The sequence below is a fragment of the Pempheris klunzingeri genome, chromosome 19 (genome assembly GCF_042242105.1).
Source record: "Pempheris klunzingeri isolate RE-2024b chromosome 19, fPemKlu1.hap1, whole genome shotgun sequence".
NCBI classification, from domain to species: Eukaryota; Metazoa; Chordata; class Actinopteri; order Acropomatiformes; family Pempheridae; genus Pempheris; species Pempheris klunzingeri.
Genome location: NC_092030.1, coordinates 18,806,453 through 18,824,386, shown reverse-complemented (window position 1 = coordinate 18,824,386; position 17,934 = coordinate 18,806,453). Strand labels below are relative to the sequence as shown.

The 17,934-nt window shown below is 40.9% G+C and overlaps 1 protein-coding gene across 1 annotated transcript in view; it reads right to left on the bottom strand.

Moving 5' to 3' along the window:
• LOC139218714 (netrin receptor UNC5D-like) overlaps nt 1-17,934 on the bottom strand; it is a 140,045-nt gene that overhangs the window by 52,103 nt on the left and 70,008 nt on the right. The window contains exon 2 of the mRNA XM_070850381.1: nt 3,416-3,622. Coding sequence (XP_070706482.1) covers nt 3,416-3,622 — 207 coding nt within the window. The remainder of the gene's footprint in view (nt 1-3,415; nt 3,623-17,934) is intronic.

Genomic DNA, 17,934 nt, shown 5'->3' with positions numbered 1-17,934 from the left:
TGTGTCTGATTACAAGGCTATGCACTGAGATGATCAGTGACAACACAACACATCTTCCTGATGAATATTGGACCCTGGTGAAAGCTCTGACAACCAACCAACAGAGCAGCTACTGTGCTGTGATAGCATAAGATGAAAGCAATGACTGAAAAATGATTTGCCTATAAACTATGGACTGCATGCTTTATACTGCATATGTGACAGTGATCCATTGGGTTTTGTCAAGTTAGAACCAGTTACTGTGTGCAGCATATGACTGTGTTACTCTAAACTGAAGTATTCAATGTAACTTCTTTTTAACTAACAGTAAAAATTAGCCATGAGAGGATTTCGCTGACGGTTGCATTTATACAGTAATGATGTTTTGGCCACTTGGGTGCAGTGGAAACAACCTGTGAATACAACAGCTTACAGCTGTATACCTTCAGTTAATTTAAGTTATTATATGATAAACTTGCACATGGATACAGACCAAGGATGGCATTTATTTGGCGTCATGTTTCTGGCCACCTGGGGAATGTAAGTTCAATATGGAAAGGCTATGTTTTTGGAAAATGCTCCACTGTGTTCAGCAGCTATTCACTAACTTTCTCTGCCTGCTGTTCATGCTGGAAAAGATACAGAAGACTTTCACTGCTTTTGCTGTAAACAGCTGCCTACTGCAGCAGAAGGCAATGCTAAAAGATGAGTGAGAGAGAACCAATACAATAAAGTTGGAGCTGCTTTAAGCAACTAAAACTACTTTGTTAGGGGTGAAAAAAGAAAAAATGCTATCGTGGTTAAGAGAAATGTTTCTGGGAGATGTGACAATGCATTCAGTCTAAACCATGAAGAATATATAAATTACATTATTGATCAAGTTGTGAGTTTATGCAGGCATTTTCTACGAGCCTCTCCACAAACAGCATGACTTGTTTTTTTCTGCCTTCATTAAATTCAAACTTTGCAAGATTTGCCTGTCTATCCGTAGTGCTGTCTGCTCAGCTTTGGGCACTGGTGCTATACAGCAGCAACAGTCTTACGTGTTAGACAGATAGACAGCATACACAAAACTTACTGAGAACTTCTACAGTATAACGGTTCAACTAAATGCTGAAGTGCATTCGTAAACAAGAAACTTGGCTAATGCTTCCTTTTTGGTGCAGATATTTTCAGTTTGCATCCATTGAGGTTTTATGTCTATTTTTAAATGTATATGTGTGGCGCTTCTATTTTAGCAAAAGTCAAGGTTACAGTTAAGAATAATAAGACACCCTGATTCCACATGTAATCTATATTGTCACATCTTCCAGCAGCTTGTGCACATCCTGACATAGCCCAGGCCTGGACAGCTCCTTCGGCTTCATGAGATACAGGCACAGGTGGATTTTTAAGATGTTCTCCTCTTTGGCTTTTGTTCTCTCTCTCTCTGTCTGTCTGTCTGTCTGTCTCTCTCCCTCCCTCTCTCTGTCTTTCCCTCCCCTATTGAACCTCTCCTTCCTTGTGCCTGTCCCAGTGGAAAAAGATATGAATGGTGATAAGGAGCCAGATGGGAGTGGAGCTATGAATCCAGACTGGAGGCAGTAAAAATTTAGAGGTCCATTGTTAACTCTGGAGGGAAATATTGATTGGTGCTGTGTGTTAAGTGAAGCATCAACACTGTTGCACTAATAGCAGCCGAGGCAGCCTCATAAATATTTTCTCTTCATCCTGACCTCTTTCACTAAATTATAATCTAATTACAGCATAGGATGGTCATCTGATGCCCAGTGCATCTCCAGGACCTAATTATTAGTGTAGCTAATACCTTCATGTGTTATCAGTTCACATGGACACTAGATAGGACCACACTATTAAAAGATAAGATCATTTTCACATTACATACTTGACAATTAGTCTGTTTACTTACAATACTGGTATTCATGTCGAATTTCCGTCAATGTCACTACAATTTGCTGTATAAACGAGTGAATTCAGGAGAGATGCAATACCCATTGTGAGATGATGCAATAAAAACATACAAGAGCTTCAGAAAGAAAGGAAATTTTTCTTTGGGGTTTGAATGGCTTCATGTTGAAGTTAAAACAACAACAACTGTATTTCAGCAAGTTGCATCAGTAAAAGACACCATTCAGTACAAAGTCAAATCCTAAAATTGAACAAGTAGGTGCCTTTCATGGTCTAACAGTTGTCATTTCTGTTCAAATCAAATGTGACACACAGCATGCAAGTGAGGCAAATATATTTGCAGGGTTGGATATTGCTGCAGGCATTGTCATAAAGCCACATTTGCAAAGTTCATTCTTAAGACTTCAGCGCTTGCTACCAGAGATATAAATGCTTTCCTCTAAAATGACAGGAGGAAGGCTTGACGTGAAAGAAAATATACTTCAAGTTGCAAGTTGTATGTCTGTCTGTATATCCCACATGTGTACAACACGTTGTCTGTCAGTATAACTATTTATTAAGGGTGGAAGCAGCATCGCCTGCTGCTGGAGCCTTATTGTTTTTGTTCTCCTTCTTCTTCCTTCTTATTTTTCTTGGCTAAAATTTTTCTTTCAGCAAAATTGGTCAGATCAAAAGGCACAAAAATTGTCAGGCAGGTTGCAAATTCCACCCACTACCCACACACATAAACCTCAAGGTTGTGCTGCAACAATCACGTTTACATTTTTGCAATTATCTGAAAAACAACTTTGCTTAGAGTCAAAAGTCTAATTTTGCATCTTGTGCATCCTAAAGCTTTGCAGGGTCATGAAATTATATTAATATAGATTACACATTATGGGCCTAAGTTCAATTCTAAGTGCCTCAGTTCAAGTCTGTCACTGTATATTATTCCAAATATGAAAAATCAATTAACATCTATATCTCCATAGGTCTTCCTCCTGACAGATATTCTTTTGATGGTATTCACAGTGAATCTGTAGTGATACTCCATATCTTGCTGTTATTTCTACTGTATGCTCAACATTTCTTTTTTGCTTCATCCAATTTCTAAACAAACGTCACCAAAATAATTAACAATACACACAAAACCAGCAGAATGATGTGCTGATGTGTGTTTTTGCAGTATATTATCACCTGACTGTTGAAGGCTACGTGTCAAACAGACAAAAACACTACAGTTTTGCACATGTGCTGTCACTGCCTCAACTTGTGAGGAGATGTGTGCAAAACAATGGAGCAGCCAGTCACTTTCTCTGTAGATATAAAGGTCCTGGGTTCAAATCCCCAGGAACAAATTTTACCCAATCCACCTGAGAGAAGCAGGTTGATGTGTGTTTTTTCCCAGAACTGTATCCCAACAGTTAAATTGTCTACTTTTTAGGTTCTGTGACATCCCTCTCTCAGTTTTCTCAAAATCCTATTTTCGACATCTCATCCGAATCCACCTGGACCTTGATTATTATATTTGAATCAGTATTTGCCATACCTGTCCCCAGGTCGGTGTGCTCTTGAGACATGTGCTGGCTCTGGTGGACCCATTCACCGTTGCACTTGAAGAAGATTTGAAGAGCAGGCCGAGCTTGACACCGGAGCTTAATGGGGTTACTCTTGACAATGTAAGCATCAACAGGCTCCTCCAGGAAGTGGGGCAGTGTCCCAGACTGGCCATGCTGCAGGGCCTCCCCTCGGGGACCTGAGGAATAAAATGAGGACAAAGTGAGACTCAAACAGAGTGACTGAACAAAACGGAATAGAAAAGTTACTTATTTATCAAAGGCAGCAGGATGGCTGATTCAAACCTACTCAATTTTCTTCTCCAACAACTAAAACTGCAGTTAAATTTTCAACAACCTGCTTCCCTCACTCTCCCTCCCCCCTGCAACCAGACACAAACAAATCATTTTGGAGCACAAAGTGAGAAATGACACAACAAAAGAACATCACCCCATCCCCACAGTCCATTCTGTGCCACAGCATTACAATACAATTATTTACAGAAAGTCCACAGTAGAGCGAACCCTCCCGAGTGCCACAGTGTTTTATATTTGAACACAGGGACATGCAGACAATGCTTCAGGGTATTTTGCAGAAAGCTGGGCTACAGTTTATTTTGCAAAGCTGCAAAATATTTATGAAGTACCATCCTTGTTTACTTTTTTTTTTAAAAGTTATATCATCAATGTTTTTGTTTAACATTTTTTTTCTTTCTATGTATTGAAAGGTGAGGTGTTAACCTCCTCTGGGAAATGTGAGGCATTTGCTAAGGGTTATCACAACTGCACTGTTGCCTCAATATATGTTATGTCTCTCCTCTCTGCATGAGCAACAAATCGCTACAGAAAAAATACAGTTTTGTTGGATGGTGAGAAATCCTGACACAAGTTTCCAAGGGAGGACTCTCTGAAGAACTGGCTGAGCTGTGGGACAGTAACTGAAACATGAAGCAGCAACCCTACTATAGGAATGAGTACAAGTACTTTTTGACAAGCACTGTTGCCACCTTTACACTGCCTTTTAAAGGCAGGAATGTTGTGCCATTATTTTGTCTTGCTGTCTGTGTAAAACGTACAAACATGTAATTGGGGGGGGGGCATTGCTGTGGTGGTAATAAGAGAGTCACATAGACTCAGTGTTGGGACAGGATGCCACTAGATACTGGCACCGTTACGTTACGCTCGTCATGCATCTTTTGCTCGCTGAAGGCTGATGTGCTATTTACAATCACACACTGGGGCAGCATTATGCTGGTGTTGATTGGTTTGGTGTAAAAAAAACAAAGCCGGCTTGACAGCAAGTCTTCTTTATGCTAATATTGTGGTAACTGTGAAAAAAGGCCTTGTGCAACACAAAGGCCGACACTGCACGATGACCAGTTGTTACCAATTCCATCCAACAGAATCCACATGTATCCTTTCTCCAAACACAAAACAAAAACTACAATAGATTCCTGCTCAGTGAAACATACATGCCAAGGAAAATGAACAAGACATCCATCTGTGAGGCAGATCTATAGCAGTCCCACAAAGCCTTCTTTGATTTCTCAGATGTTGGTGTTCACTAAAGACAGTTAATTCAGTTAAAGAATTCACTGACAACACACTGGCAACACATTACTAGGCATTACTTCCTTCTTCCTCTGCCCGTCTGAGGTGTGTTCCAGTCAACACACGTTTTGCTACTTCTGAGGCCCTGCAAGTGTAATTACACTCTGACTAATCCCCTAGTTTGCTGGAACCTCTTTCATGCAAGTGTGAAGGGTTTAGTGAGGCAAACCGTTCCGCACCCTCCCCTCCCTATCCCAACTCCCCACTGCACACTGCGTGTCTCTCCACAGTGATGGGTGTACCTCTGAAAACCCCATCAGGATTAGAGAACCCACTCTCTCTTTCTCTCTCCCTCTCTCCAGCTAATCTAATCCTCCTACCTTTCCTGCCGGATGTCTCCTGATTGAGGGGAATAGATAAAAGACTCCGTGTGATTCCCTGGCTGTGAAAATCACAGCACTTGCTCAGTGTTCCTCTCCCCTCCGTGCGACACATTCACATTCTCTCCCTCATTCCTGGAACTGAGGCTGAACAAAGAGACATGCTTTTAATTTCAAAATGACTAGCCCCAGGCAAGCTTTTCTTGTACAGAGTACTCCAATTTGTTTTGCGCACAGAGCATTGACATGGTGTGTTTGTGTCTGGATAGATGCAAAACGTAGACGTGAGTGTGCATCCAGACGATGATAGATGGGAACATGAATACACAAACACACTTGTCAAACAAAGCCACAGCCCTCTAACTAATGACTCATTTGTTAATAGATCAGGTATTATTCTAATGCTTACCAACATGACAGTTAAATGCCACTGCAACTAATACCTCAAATATCAGCACTGACAGCGATAAGGTTTACTAAAGAATCACAGGCTTTATTTCAGAGTTAGTTGTCCTTTCACTTTTTCATTTTTTATTTAGCAGGCTGGATAGTATTGCAGCAGACAGATTAGGCGAGACGCAAGAAAAGACACTCTGGTGTGATTTAACCTCAGGCTGGTGGTGGGACGCGTGACTCCAGGGGGAAACACAAGCACTTAACTGTCTCTGGGAACAGCATAACATTGTCTTTGCTCTTAAAATGGCTGAATATAGATCGCAAAGTGCACCACTAAGAAAAGGACTATAGGAATGCCCCGCTGGCACTGCACCTTGTAGTAAGTACACACATGGCAATGAGATAACTCACACTGACATATCATGTGAGATGTCAAAGAGGCAGCAGAATGTGATGGTGTCGATGGTGCTGTGGAGTTTCTCTTTGCCATTCCAAGCTTCTCCACTCATCTTCAGCCTGTCCAGGACAGTTGGAGGACCACTATCTTTCCTCAAAATGCTTAGCCGCTGTCATTCAGGAGACCGCTGTGCCCTGCGCTTCACAGTTTTCACAGTGATCTACAACCAATGCTTCAGCCCGGCAATAACATATAAGGGGCACAGATACATCTAGCTGAGACTGAGAGGAAAACAAGATATCACTGCCAAAGGTCTGAGTGATGGCTCTATCAGACACCCTCTCTCTTTTCCTCTCTCTCTCTCTCTCTTCGTCTCGCACACAAACAAACTTTTGTCCTGGAAATGCAGACCCAGACTGCTAATACTGCGTTGGCTGTAAATGTAACCTGTAAGGGACTCAAACGTTTTCATTTCCTCAAGTACAGCCAATGCTCCATCTCTTCACATGGAAAATTAAAAGCAATGAGTAAGTGTGGTCTCTTATGTCAGTTCAATGTATTCATAGCTTTTAGTGAATCTCTAAAAGAAATGAGGGGGAAAGAGCCCCTAGCTGACTGGACTAATTTGGTAAAGCCTTTGGGTGGTAGCCCGGGCGGTTTCACACAGAGAGAGATGACTGCTGCTCCACAGCACTTGTCGTGATTTGGAGATACTGTAGGCAGCAGTCAAGCTGATGTTTGCCAATTTCTCCTCAGCTTTCAACATGCTGCAACCTCATATTCTGGCAGATAAACTGCTGTCCTGTCACCACCTGATTCTATGGAAAGCACACTTCTTGACGCACAGATAGCAGATGATCAGGTTCAACAGCAGGTATTCTAACCACCTCTAAAGAAACCCTGGGCAGGCATTTGTCCTCTTCCTGCTGCTTTTTGTTCTGTATTCAGGCAACCTAGGGAGGGTGCACGCTAACCTCAATGCCATCAAATTTGCAGATGACATGCACCCTCTTTCCCCACTTTTCCTCAAAAAGTGCTGACTGAGTCCATCCAGTGATGCCACAATGCACGCCTGAATCACAGTGTTACAAAAACAAGAGTGTAACACGCATCCACAGATGGCGAATAAACAGAGTGCTGCAAAAAAAATCCCCATCTTTGATAACGAACTCTTGAATAGAACACCAAGGTTGTTGTCAAGAATTAATATTTAATAATTTAAGTCCTTTTGGATAAGCAGGAACATTGTCACAACATCCTCTAACCTTTTCACTGTCAGCACAAAAATCTTTTCATTCATCTCCTGATTCCACTCACTGAATATCAAAAACAAGAAGCACCTTCAGAGCATCGTAATGCCTGCTCACCCGGTAACAGGCCACCACTAATGAAGCTCCACCACAATTCCCAAAAGTCAAAAGCAGTCCAAAAATACAGCACCAACCTGGACAACACATTCCAACCCTGCACATCCTGCAAGCACATCCACCTCCGTATTTTTTAAAGACACTGTTGCTTTCAGAGCCTGAACCTTCTGCCTTTACAGGATGTAATTGCTACACCTATTAAACATTCAAACCTCTTGCATGCATGAAATACTGCCCACAAGTTCAATCAGATGTTCTTCTGACAATTTCTTGTGGGTTAATATGGGTCATTGTTGTGCGTGAAAGACCTAGAAAGCAGCTTCATGTCAATAGCATTGACACAAGTCAACATTACATTTGCTTGTTGTAGCAGTGCTGCAGTTTAGATGTTTTAACAACATTTTTAGGGTTTGTTTCTTTTATTTGTCACCTATTGAAAACTATTCGATAATCATTGTGACCTATTTGAAGATTAATAAACCTTGCACTTGCAGTTTTGGTATCCACAACACCGCCACTCTCTACACTTTGCTGGTTTACTTATTTGCGCCCCTTTTGTGCCATTTCAGCTGCTCTTCATGAATGATGTTCATTGAACCATTCTGAATTCAACTATACCAACTGCCACAATGGCACATGTGAGATCTCTGATCTCAACAGGTGGGAGGCACCAAAAACTAATCTAATACTGTATGTGAATTATCAGCATGAACAGAGCTGAACAGGAGACAGTGTGTGTGCTTGCATGAAATAACAAGAAAGACACACAGAGAGTGGGAGAGAATATATGGCTTTAATAAAATGCAGCATTGCCTTAATGTGTTATCCAATACTCAGCAGCAGCTGCAGACTATAACATGTTACACAACATCTCATTTTAAAAATTTTTCTTCCATATATGAGGAACTGAGCGTCAGTGTCCTAGAAATGCTGCAGTTTGAAAAAAAAAAAAAGACAGTAACAAACAGATATCATGAGTCAAAAGTTCTCTATAACTTAGCCTGAGACAAAAAACTATAGAAGCACAGGAAAGTTCTCCAACCGCTTTAACTCACTGGACAGCATTTAGTATTACAGAAATAAGCAGGAAGCAGCTGCTTAGCCATGAATTAGTCTACTAATTAATTCATAGTTTGCTAATTAAGAATCCATGTCTTAATTATTTGTTAATTATTTCGCCATGTTGACATTTAAGTAACAGGTTTGAGAAATAAGGTGCATGGTTATTTGGTGAACGGGGGATGCATTTTGCAGATTTTATTCGCTGCTATGTGCTGCTGCCTTTGTGTAAACACTGACTTTCAGGCTAATGTGTCTGTGTAAATACATGAATAAATACAGCTTGGCAATGGTCAACGCTGCATTAATTATATATGCCCAATGTGAGGAGTCTTCATAGGCAGTATTGACGCAGTTTCGTGCAGCAGATGGATGGTCTAGATTGAGGATCAGAGGTGAAGCTAGCAGAGGAGATGGGGGTGGAGGGAGACTGGTGAAGCAGATGATAGGTGGGTGTTGAAGATAGTGAGAATCACTGAGTGAGCATCTGTTCAGATCAACTGAGTGCACGGTCAGAACACAAAAAAAATTTCAGCATTTTCAGAAAATGCATATGAATTGAAGTCCAAAAAGAAAGATACTTCTTTTTTTTTGCTCGCCGCCAAGTTTGGCCCACTGAAGGATCGCACCCTTTGCTATGCCCCACACCCACTTCCTCTCTGTCTGCAGAGATTTCTGAATGACAGGTTCGCCACAGGGGAAAGATAGACAGGCAAAGATGGGATTTCTTGATCTCCCAGCACAACAACAAATGGGGCGAGCAAGGCGGTAACACGTGAAAGCCTGATTGTAGTCAATGTTTTGCAGACACTACCCACTATTCAACTACATCAAAACACATCAACCTAGCGCTGGAGGTGTCCCCCTGACAAGCTGACAGGTAATGAACTGCTTAGCAACCATGCGTTATGCACACCAGCTGGATGCACGCCATTGCTTCTCAAAAACAGACGGATGCCTCTCAAAAATCTGACTGCACTGTTAAGTTGACATGCTCCATGGTTGTCATGCTATTCCAAAATCTTACCAGACTACAGGATTCAATTTAAGGTGATAACTAGGCAATAGCCAGATTGTACACCACTGCTTAAAATCACATCCCTGTTTCCTTCCTGGTTCTTTTCCCTGTCCCCAGGCAAGTCATACATTGACTTCAGTCAGACTGCAAAAAACGCTTGGAGTTCTGAAGCTATTCTCGAACTTGTAATTTCTTTGCAACGGGAGTCACACAAGCAATACATTTCTGCTCTGCCTCTCAGACTCTTAAAAAACAGCATGGGCCTCAACAGAAAGAGATGCCAGAGCGCTTTGTTCAAATATTGATGTAAACCTCTCATCTGTCATCTCAGGACATAGTGCACAAATACACACACACACACACACGCACACACACACACACACGCACGCACACACACACACACACACACACACACACACACACTAACACCAAAATGTCCTCACTTTCCAAAAATGTCCTCACTCTGTTTGTTAAAAACTTTTTCCAGTCCTCAATATGTGGCAAGTGCAAATACAAGTGTACACACAGACACACACACACACACACACACAGACACACACACACACACACACACACACGCGCACTCAGATAATGTTTGTGCCACAACTGAAGCCCTCCCCGGCTCATGCCAGATGTTGTCCAATCAAAACAAGAACAGACAAATGTTGACTCCTTGCTCTGATCGACTATTTCACAGTCTCATGACCCTTTTTTTTTTGTTTAAATTTAACTTTTCCTGTTGATTCAAGGATTTTTTGCTCACATATGCAGGACAAATTCAAAAAAAAAAAAAAAAAAAAATCAGGTTGTTTCTCTGTATCAGCAAAACCCTGCTTCATGCTGCTCAGTACGACTAAACTCTTATCTGTCGGACAGCAGCCCCACTGGAGCAGCGGGGGGTTAGGAGCCTTGTTTAAGAACACCTGGATGGTGGGAGAAAAAGGAGGGGAGATAGATAGATTGATAGATAGATAGTCAGCATTTACTAGACTGATATACATGTATTTTTACATGTACATAACTGTATAAAAAACAAATCCTCTATTCTATAGGTCTCACTGTGATATTCCGGTACCACCAGAATATATTTTGTTGTCAAAACAACACACCACTTTTTTAAAATTAAAGAGTTTGTGCTCCTGAACTTGTGCACAACCAGTGCATGTGTGTGTGTGTGTGTACAGTTTGTGTGCATGAGTTTGCCTGAATGTGTGTCACCTACAAACACCCAGGTGGTATATGCATCTTCATCGGTGTTGTGACAGCTTGCCAGCCTGGTTTTGGCAGGCGGGAGATAGTGCTTCCCTCAGCTCTCCCTATAATCAAAGAGTAAACATGCTGAAGCAAAAGTGGGTTACCTGGATGTCAAACTGACAAAAAGTCTCCAATCTCTATCCCATCAAACACTTCTCCAGAAGATTTTGCTCATACACAAATTAATATTAAGAAGGAAACAAACTCATCTAAATAAACGCCACACACATTTGTATATGCTTTTCATATTCAATATGTCAAAGAATTCACTAGAAACTGTGCAAACTAAAAATATGAAAAATAACCCCTAGACTCATGTGTATTGGTACAAAGAGCAGGGATAATCCTACAAAATCCACTCAGACTTGTGACTTGACTTTTCATACCTTATGATGACTGGGCCTCAATGATAGACAGCACCAATTTAAACAAGAAAGACATTGATAACAAACGGTATAATGCTGTTATGTAAGAGCTTAGCTCCAATATTTTGTTGTTGTTTGCCTAAAATAATTTCCTGAAACTCTGCTTAAATTGTACTTGCCAAACAATAAAAGAGGCATAAATCTGTTGTGTGCTTTGAATATCACCTGATCTCACGTGAGATGAGAATGAGATTAAAGCCCCCTTTTTTGATACTATGTATAGGCAGCAATAGCCATCCAATGTATTTCTGTTCTATAATTACCTCTCCGTATGGTATTCGTCATTGTTAATGGTGGAGTCTGACATTCCTATAGCTGTATCAGAGCTGGAATTAAGGTGCTGCTAATGCTAATACAGCTATCTTAAATTAAAAGCATTCAACTGATGAAACACTAGGAGGCTTTTATTGTGAAGGACTCACAGGGAACATCATTTTTCATCAAAAACAAGACATTTTCTGGCAGCAGATTAGCTTTGAATATTACAGAAAGTGGTGTTAGGTGAAGAGGAGCAGTCGACAGGCTGCACACCTCCAACTTTTCAGCAAGCTAACCAACTTCTTTGACTGTGCTCTGCTGTTGTTTGGAAAACTGCTTGTGCCGTGCGCAGCATGATATTACATCGCAGTCGCTCATGGCATGATGGATAAAGGCCAATTATTGACTGATATCTTTATTAAAACAACATGAGTTTGTTTGGCTGCCCTGAGAACTCTGGGACCTGTGGTATTAAATTTCACCTCGTAATATCTAGGAGCCTCCAGACTACTAGATGATTTGATTTTTTTTTTTTTTTTAGTTTATCCTTGGGGCATCAAACCATCAAGAAATGTTTGAATAATGACAGATGCAGATACGGTGCCTTTATTAACATGTTATATGCAGCACCATTATTACCTCATCTATCAGCATCCATTCTCTGATTTTGCTCTGGTGTCATTTAGAAAGCAAGCCTCCGTTGACTGACAGTGATAGCAGACAAAAGAAGATAATTGCTTACTTACTCTTTCCCATATAGCCTTTGATCCATTTTGTCTTTTCTGACAGAGAAGCGACAGCGACATAATTAAAGCCATTGTGTGGCGTATACAATCTCAGCTGCCATCAAACTGGGAACCTGACAGCTCACTCTAATGTGAGTGTACTTTGTAAGGGGGCTCAATAAATAAGTAAAACCCTAGAAAACAATCCTCTCTTGCTCTTTTTCTCACATTCTCAATCCATTTCTTCCTGAGAGCTTTAACACAGACCACAAATAAGAGCTGGACTCTATTATTGAGTGAATTTATGAATAAATTACTGGTGTGTGGCCATTTGTGAGTGAGAAAAGGTTCAGAGACCCAAACTTTGTTTTAAACAATGCTGTTTTGACATCTTATTAAATGGCTGGGTAAAAATGAGATTCAATAAAAAAGTTAATATCCTGCAAATGACTAGGCACACACGCTTCTGTATTAATATCATTAATCATCTGTCATTATGTACAAGGGTGATTGTGGAGGGTGATATCCTCAAAGCTTTTTTTTTCATCTTAACTGCATGTCAGCGGTATAATGTTGTTTGGTTCAAAGTGGGTTTTTACAGACACCGTCCAAATGGTGGAGCGTATAGCAGCAGAACTAAGTGCCATATTTTCTAGAAGATTTTTGTCTTGTTTGATGGGGATCACTTTATCGACAGCAAAATTGTTGTTGGTTCAGAGTGGTGGTATCTGACGCTAAATGACAAAGGCTGTAACTGAGCGGCCTTTGGTCAAAACAATTCACTTTTCCTGGGTTCAATATCATCTAACAAATAGGGAAATCTGTCTGCTACTTTGTGCTTAAGAAATATCAATTGAACGTGAAATGTGTTATCATTTGTGTTATTAGGGCAGCGGAGAACGCACTATTAATACAGTAGGACAGTATGAAAAATTTAATATTGTTATCATTAAGCCATTACAGCCTCCTGCCCATTATTTGTGTTGCATTATCCAGCCAGGATGTAAAGAAGTAGCTTTAGAGGATCCACTGCTTCAGAACGCAAATTAAATTCATAGCTTGCTTTTTCAGTTGGCATTTTCCAGAGGACGAGCTTATGTTAAAGGGGCACTCCACCACTTATACACATGAAGATCGGATTAGTCATAATAATGAGTGCTACTTAGTCTGCCAATACAATGCATTACGTCTTCTGTGGTTCTGCAGGGTTTTCTTAAGTCTGAACAAGGCTAATAATGTAGAGCCATGCTAGTGGCTGTTTTAATGGAAACATCAGCATACTGTGATGCTCAAATGCTTATCACATGCTAATGTTTAGTAGGCATAATGTTCACCATTTTCACCATCTGGGTTTAGCGTGTTAGCAATCTAACATTTGCTAATTTGCAGTAAACAAAAGTACGGCTGAGGCTGACTGGAATGCCATTACAGGTATTATGACGTAACCCAAAGTATAAGAAAAATGTTCAATTTGACAAATTATCAATCCAATAGTTGTCGATATTTACTAAATATCAACCTCATGATGGCACGTGAGAAAAGTCAGGGCTCACAGAGGTCAGTTGGCTTCATCCTCTGGGGACTATGAATGTCTTCACAAAATGTTCTAATGTCAATTCATCCCATTTTTGCTGAGATACTGCAGTCTGGGTCAAAGTGGCAGAACAACAAACCAACACTGATGTTCACAGCAACCTTGGCCAAAAAACAACCCAATCATCAGGGTTGTCTCAGCTAAGGCTTGGAGACTTCAAGGCTTGATTTACAAAATGGAAGTGTTTTCTTTGAAAGACAAAAGCATTTACCAGACAGAGGGGGGTCTAATGAAAGCATTGCATGATTCAAATTGTAGGATAAACCTTGACCAAACCTTAGGTCAAAATGTTTCAGCTCCTATATCACTTGATTTGTATTGTATAGGGAATACACTATTTCAGCATTCCCCAGACCTGCTCCTGGAGGCCCACTGCACTGCATGCTTTAGATGTTTCCCTGCTCCAACACAGCTGATTCAAATGAATGGGTTGTTATCAGGCTTCTGCAGAGCTTGAAGAGAAGTTGATTGTTTGAATCTGGTGTGTTAGAGCAGGTAAACATCTAAAAGATGCAGGGCGATGGGCCTCCAGGACAAAGACTAGGAAACACTGCTCCATTTTATTTTTTCCAACGTATCCTGTGTGGTCTGTCCATTGAAGCCTTTAAGTCAAAATGAAATGTGCAATATAAGAATATATCATTGTTCAACCTGTGACACTCAGATTGCAGCATATTATATTCCACAGTCTGACTTCCAGCTTTAGAGTAGAGATTAAGAGCTATCTGAGGTTTCAGGTTCAGCTTTAAGTCTTCATGAAAGCCTTGAACATTTCCAAAGGCTTATCTATAATTTGAAAACACTCTTTCTACTATACAGAAAGGTGTTAACTTCTGCCAATATCATCATTCAGCTACATCAGCTTCAATTTCCTTTTCCCGCTGGAGAATTAATAAGACTCGGCAGAAAAGATGGTCCACGTAATCCTCCACTAGCCAGTAATGATCTACTCGTGATATTTATTTCTGAATAGATGGTAAAATTGAAAAATAAAAGACAAAATGACACTATGGGATGGCTCTAGAGCAAAAGAAAATGGAGGTTAGCCAAAAGCTCATCAGGAAAGCAGTCAGTGGTCTCCTGACATTTAAAATTCATGACAATCAAACACCTGCACAGTGCTTTTCCATGTCTCCAAGCATCCTTGCATATATCAAAAGGAGAAGATCTTTAATGGCCCCTGAAAAATGCAAGAAAGTAAGTAACTTTATCCTGCGCCTCTTCTCTCACCAAGCACTATTCTCTCACCTCATCTCTGATTTTCTTTAGTGAGCAGGGGCCAGTGGTTCAAAGCACCGCATCGAAGCCCAGTCTGCCCTGCATTTTATGTCCCAGTGGAGGTCTTCAAACGTTACTTTTAACTGCCCCACTAATGCAATCTGAGTGGATGGCGAATATGTGATCTAGCTAAAAAGCTCTGCAGTAAATGGCATGTGATCAAGATAACATGAATAATAAACAAGGGAACAAAGTTGATGTAAAGGTTGTATTTAAAACAGATAGCATTGTCTGCTGCTATCTAACAAGCTCTCCCAGTGACAGGATATATATCATTTCTGCCAAGCAAATCGGATGAAAGTCTCCTCTTCACTGTGCAATACATTACTAATGAACAATTTCCCATTTTACTCCTTAATAACTTAAGGGTCCCAGTGCACTGTGCCAAGATTCCTAATGAATCTTTAAAGAAACAGAGAAAAGCAGCAAAACAACAAGAATTGCGATCTTTTAAGGCTGAATACCCTCATTTGTCAAGCTTAGATGGACACGGCAAAAGTATGTCAACATAACCTCTTTGCTGTTGTCACACAAATGATGCTTCACTTCAAATAACCAAGCAAGTGAGCAAGTGAGCGGGGCATGCTCAGCACCTTGTGGCACATCCTCTGCACACAGTGTCCCAGATTCCACCTTACGTAACCTGATTATTTGTGCGCACCCTACAAATACTCAAGGCAAACAAAAAAAATAAAAAAGAAGGCACATTCATTGCTCAGTGTCTCAGGAATAGCGGGCTTCTCCACTGAGCAGGACCTATACATTGTAAAGGTTTGCTATCTCAGCACAACAATTTGTGAAATTCAAGGGACTGCTGAGTAAAGCTACGTAAGACTATAGCTGCTGTAAGGAGGGTGGTGCGCCATCCGTGGTCCATATGGATTTTATGATGATACCATATACACGCAGCCTCAGACATTACAAATCCTACTGGAGTTCAATTAAATGGTTAGGACCACTATAAACCTGATGCTAGAGCTCACCACGAAAGGAAATAACGCCTCAATTAGAAGACCTTGACAGCCTGGAGCGTCAACCCAGAAAACTCCCACTCTCACACATGCAAATATAAACACCTCATTTATGTGCCTGCATTGTTGCCTTTGGGCAAAGCAAAAGGCAAAAAAGCCCAGTTGGTCTGATATTCCGCTCAGTGGACAGCAACAGAAGACTGGGGCTGAGTTGGTGCTGGACAACTACCATATATGTGTGTGTGTGTGTGTGTGTGTGTGTGTGTGTGTTTAGCTGTATGAATGTGAAGCAGGATGCTACTGGAACAGAGACGCTGTGCTCATCACCTGAATAAATCAATGTTTAAGCAACGTTTGAATAATGCCATGCATGCTTGCAAATCCTAGCTGATCACAAATAATGCCCAACTCGGTATTTTGAGACAACTCATTTGTAAAGGAGGCAGAAACGATGCAGTTAAATAAGCTTTAGGCTGTGCAGGTGGCATCATAGTTTTTCGGTTCTACATTGTGCGACTGCTGAGTTATCAGGAATGCAGCAATTTTATCTGCTAATGGATTTGATGAGAAACGGTGTGAGCAAGTTGAACAGATCTATAAGCGATTGTGATTAAATGTGGCAGTGGCTATCTACAGGGAAACAAGCCAGTTATGATCACAACAGAGCAGTAAAATTAATATTGTGTTGATTGTCCCAGACAATCCATCTAATGGGAACCCAGAGTGCAACAGTGGCATACAGAATAACAGTGAAGTCACAGGAGGTCAAGGTGAGGCTGCCACTCAATCTTAAAAACATGAGAGAGAGGTCCACGGTGTGCCGACCTGTGTGGTTCCTGTTTATGCAGCTTTTCAAGCGTGTGTGCGTAAGTGTGTATCTCTGTGCGTCAATGCATAATGTGCTGACAAACACCAGAGGTAAAGAATAAGTGTGAGCTGCTTTATTGAGTAGAGTGAGTGAGGCCGAATGTGTCTGTCTTCATGTATGTGCACGGCCATCGCAAAGTATGTTAAGTCAGCAAACGTGCGTATACTTGTCTGAACACGTTTCTCCATTAATGAATGTATTCACCAAATACCCAGGATTATGGCTAATCCTGAACATTGACTGATCCCACAATGCAATGTTTGCAGGCTAAATGTCAAAAAAATGATCATTTCAATTTAAATGTGATTCACGGATATTCATTTTTAATTAAAGATTATATTGTGACATTTCTGGGCCTATACAGCAGACCTTATGGGGGCAAGAAAGACGATAGAGGGAATGATATGCAACACAGAATGGGATGGCCTTGGGATCAATATCAATTTCCCCACTGCTATACATAAACATCAGACCACAGCTTAATCCACATGCTTTATTAGAATCCATCAAACCTATTCAAACGCACATTCTTCACACAGTTAACCACCCCTGTTTCATATGACAGCAATTAGAATATTCATTAGATAAAAATCTCTTTAGCCCAATCGATGGTCTTTTAGCCAAAGGGATCTTTGTAGATATCTGAGTCAAAATCCATTGGATACAAAGGATCCAATTGCATGAGCTTTGTGACTTCTTCAACCTCAGTATAAATCGATAGACCAGCCCCTCTAGTGGATTTAGCTGCTTGTTAGCAGGCCTGAAACAGCTGTCTTGCCCTGTGTCTTGTGATGTTCTACCCCCATACTATTTCGTCCAGTGTCTCAGCCCACTTTTAGGTTCATTGTGGGTTTATCAGTGTAGTGTGCTCAGGTGAGTGAACACAGCCCCACATCCACTTAGGCTTTTCAATCTCACTGTGACACGGTCAAATCAGGAGAGTGCACAAGATTAAATCGATGCCTGGCCAG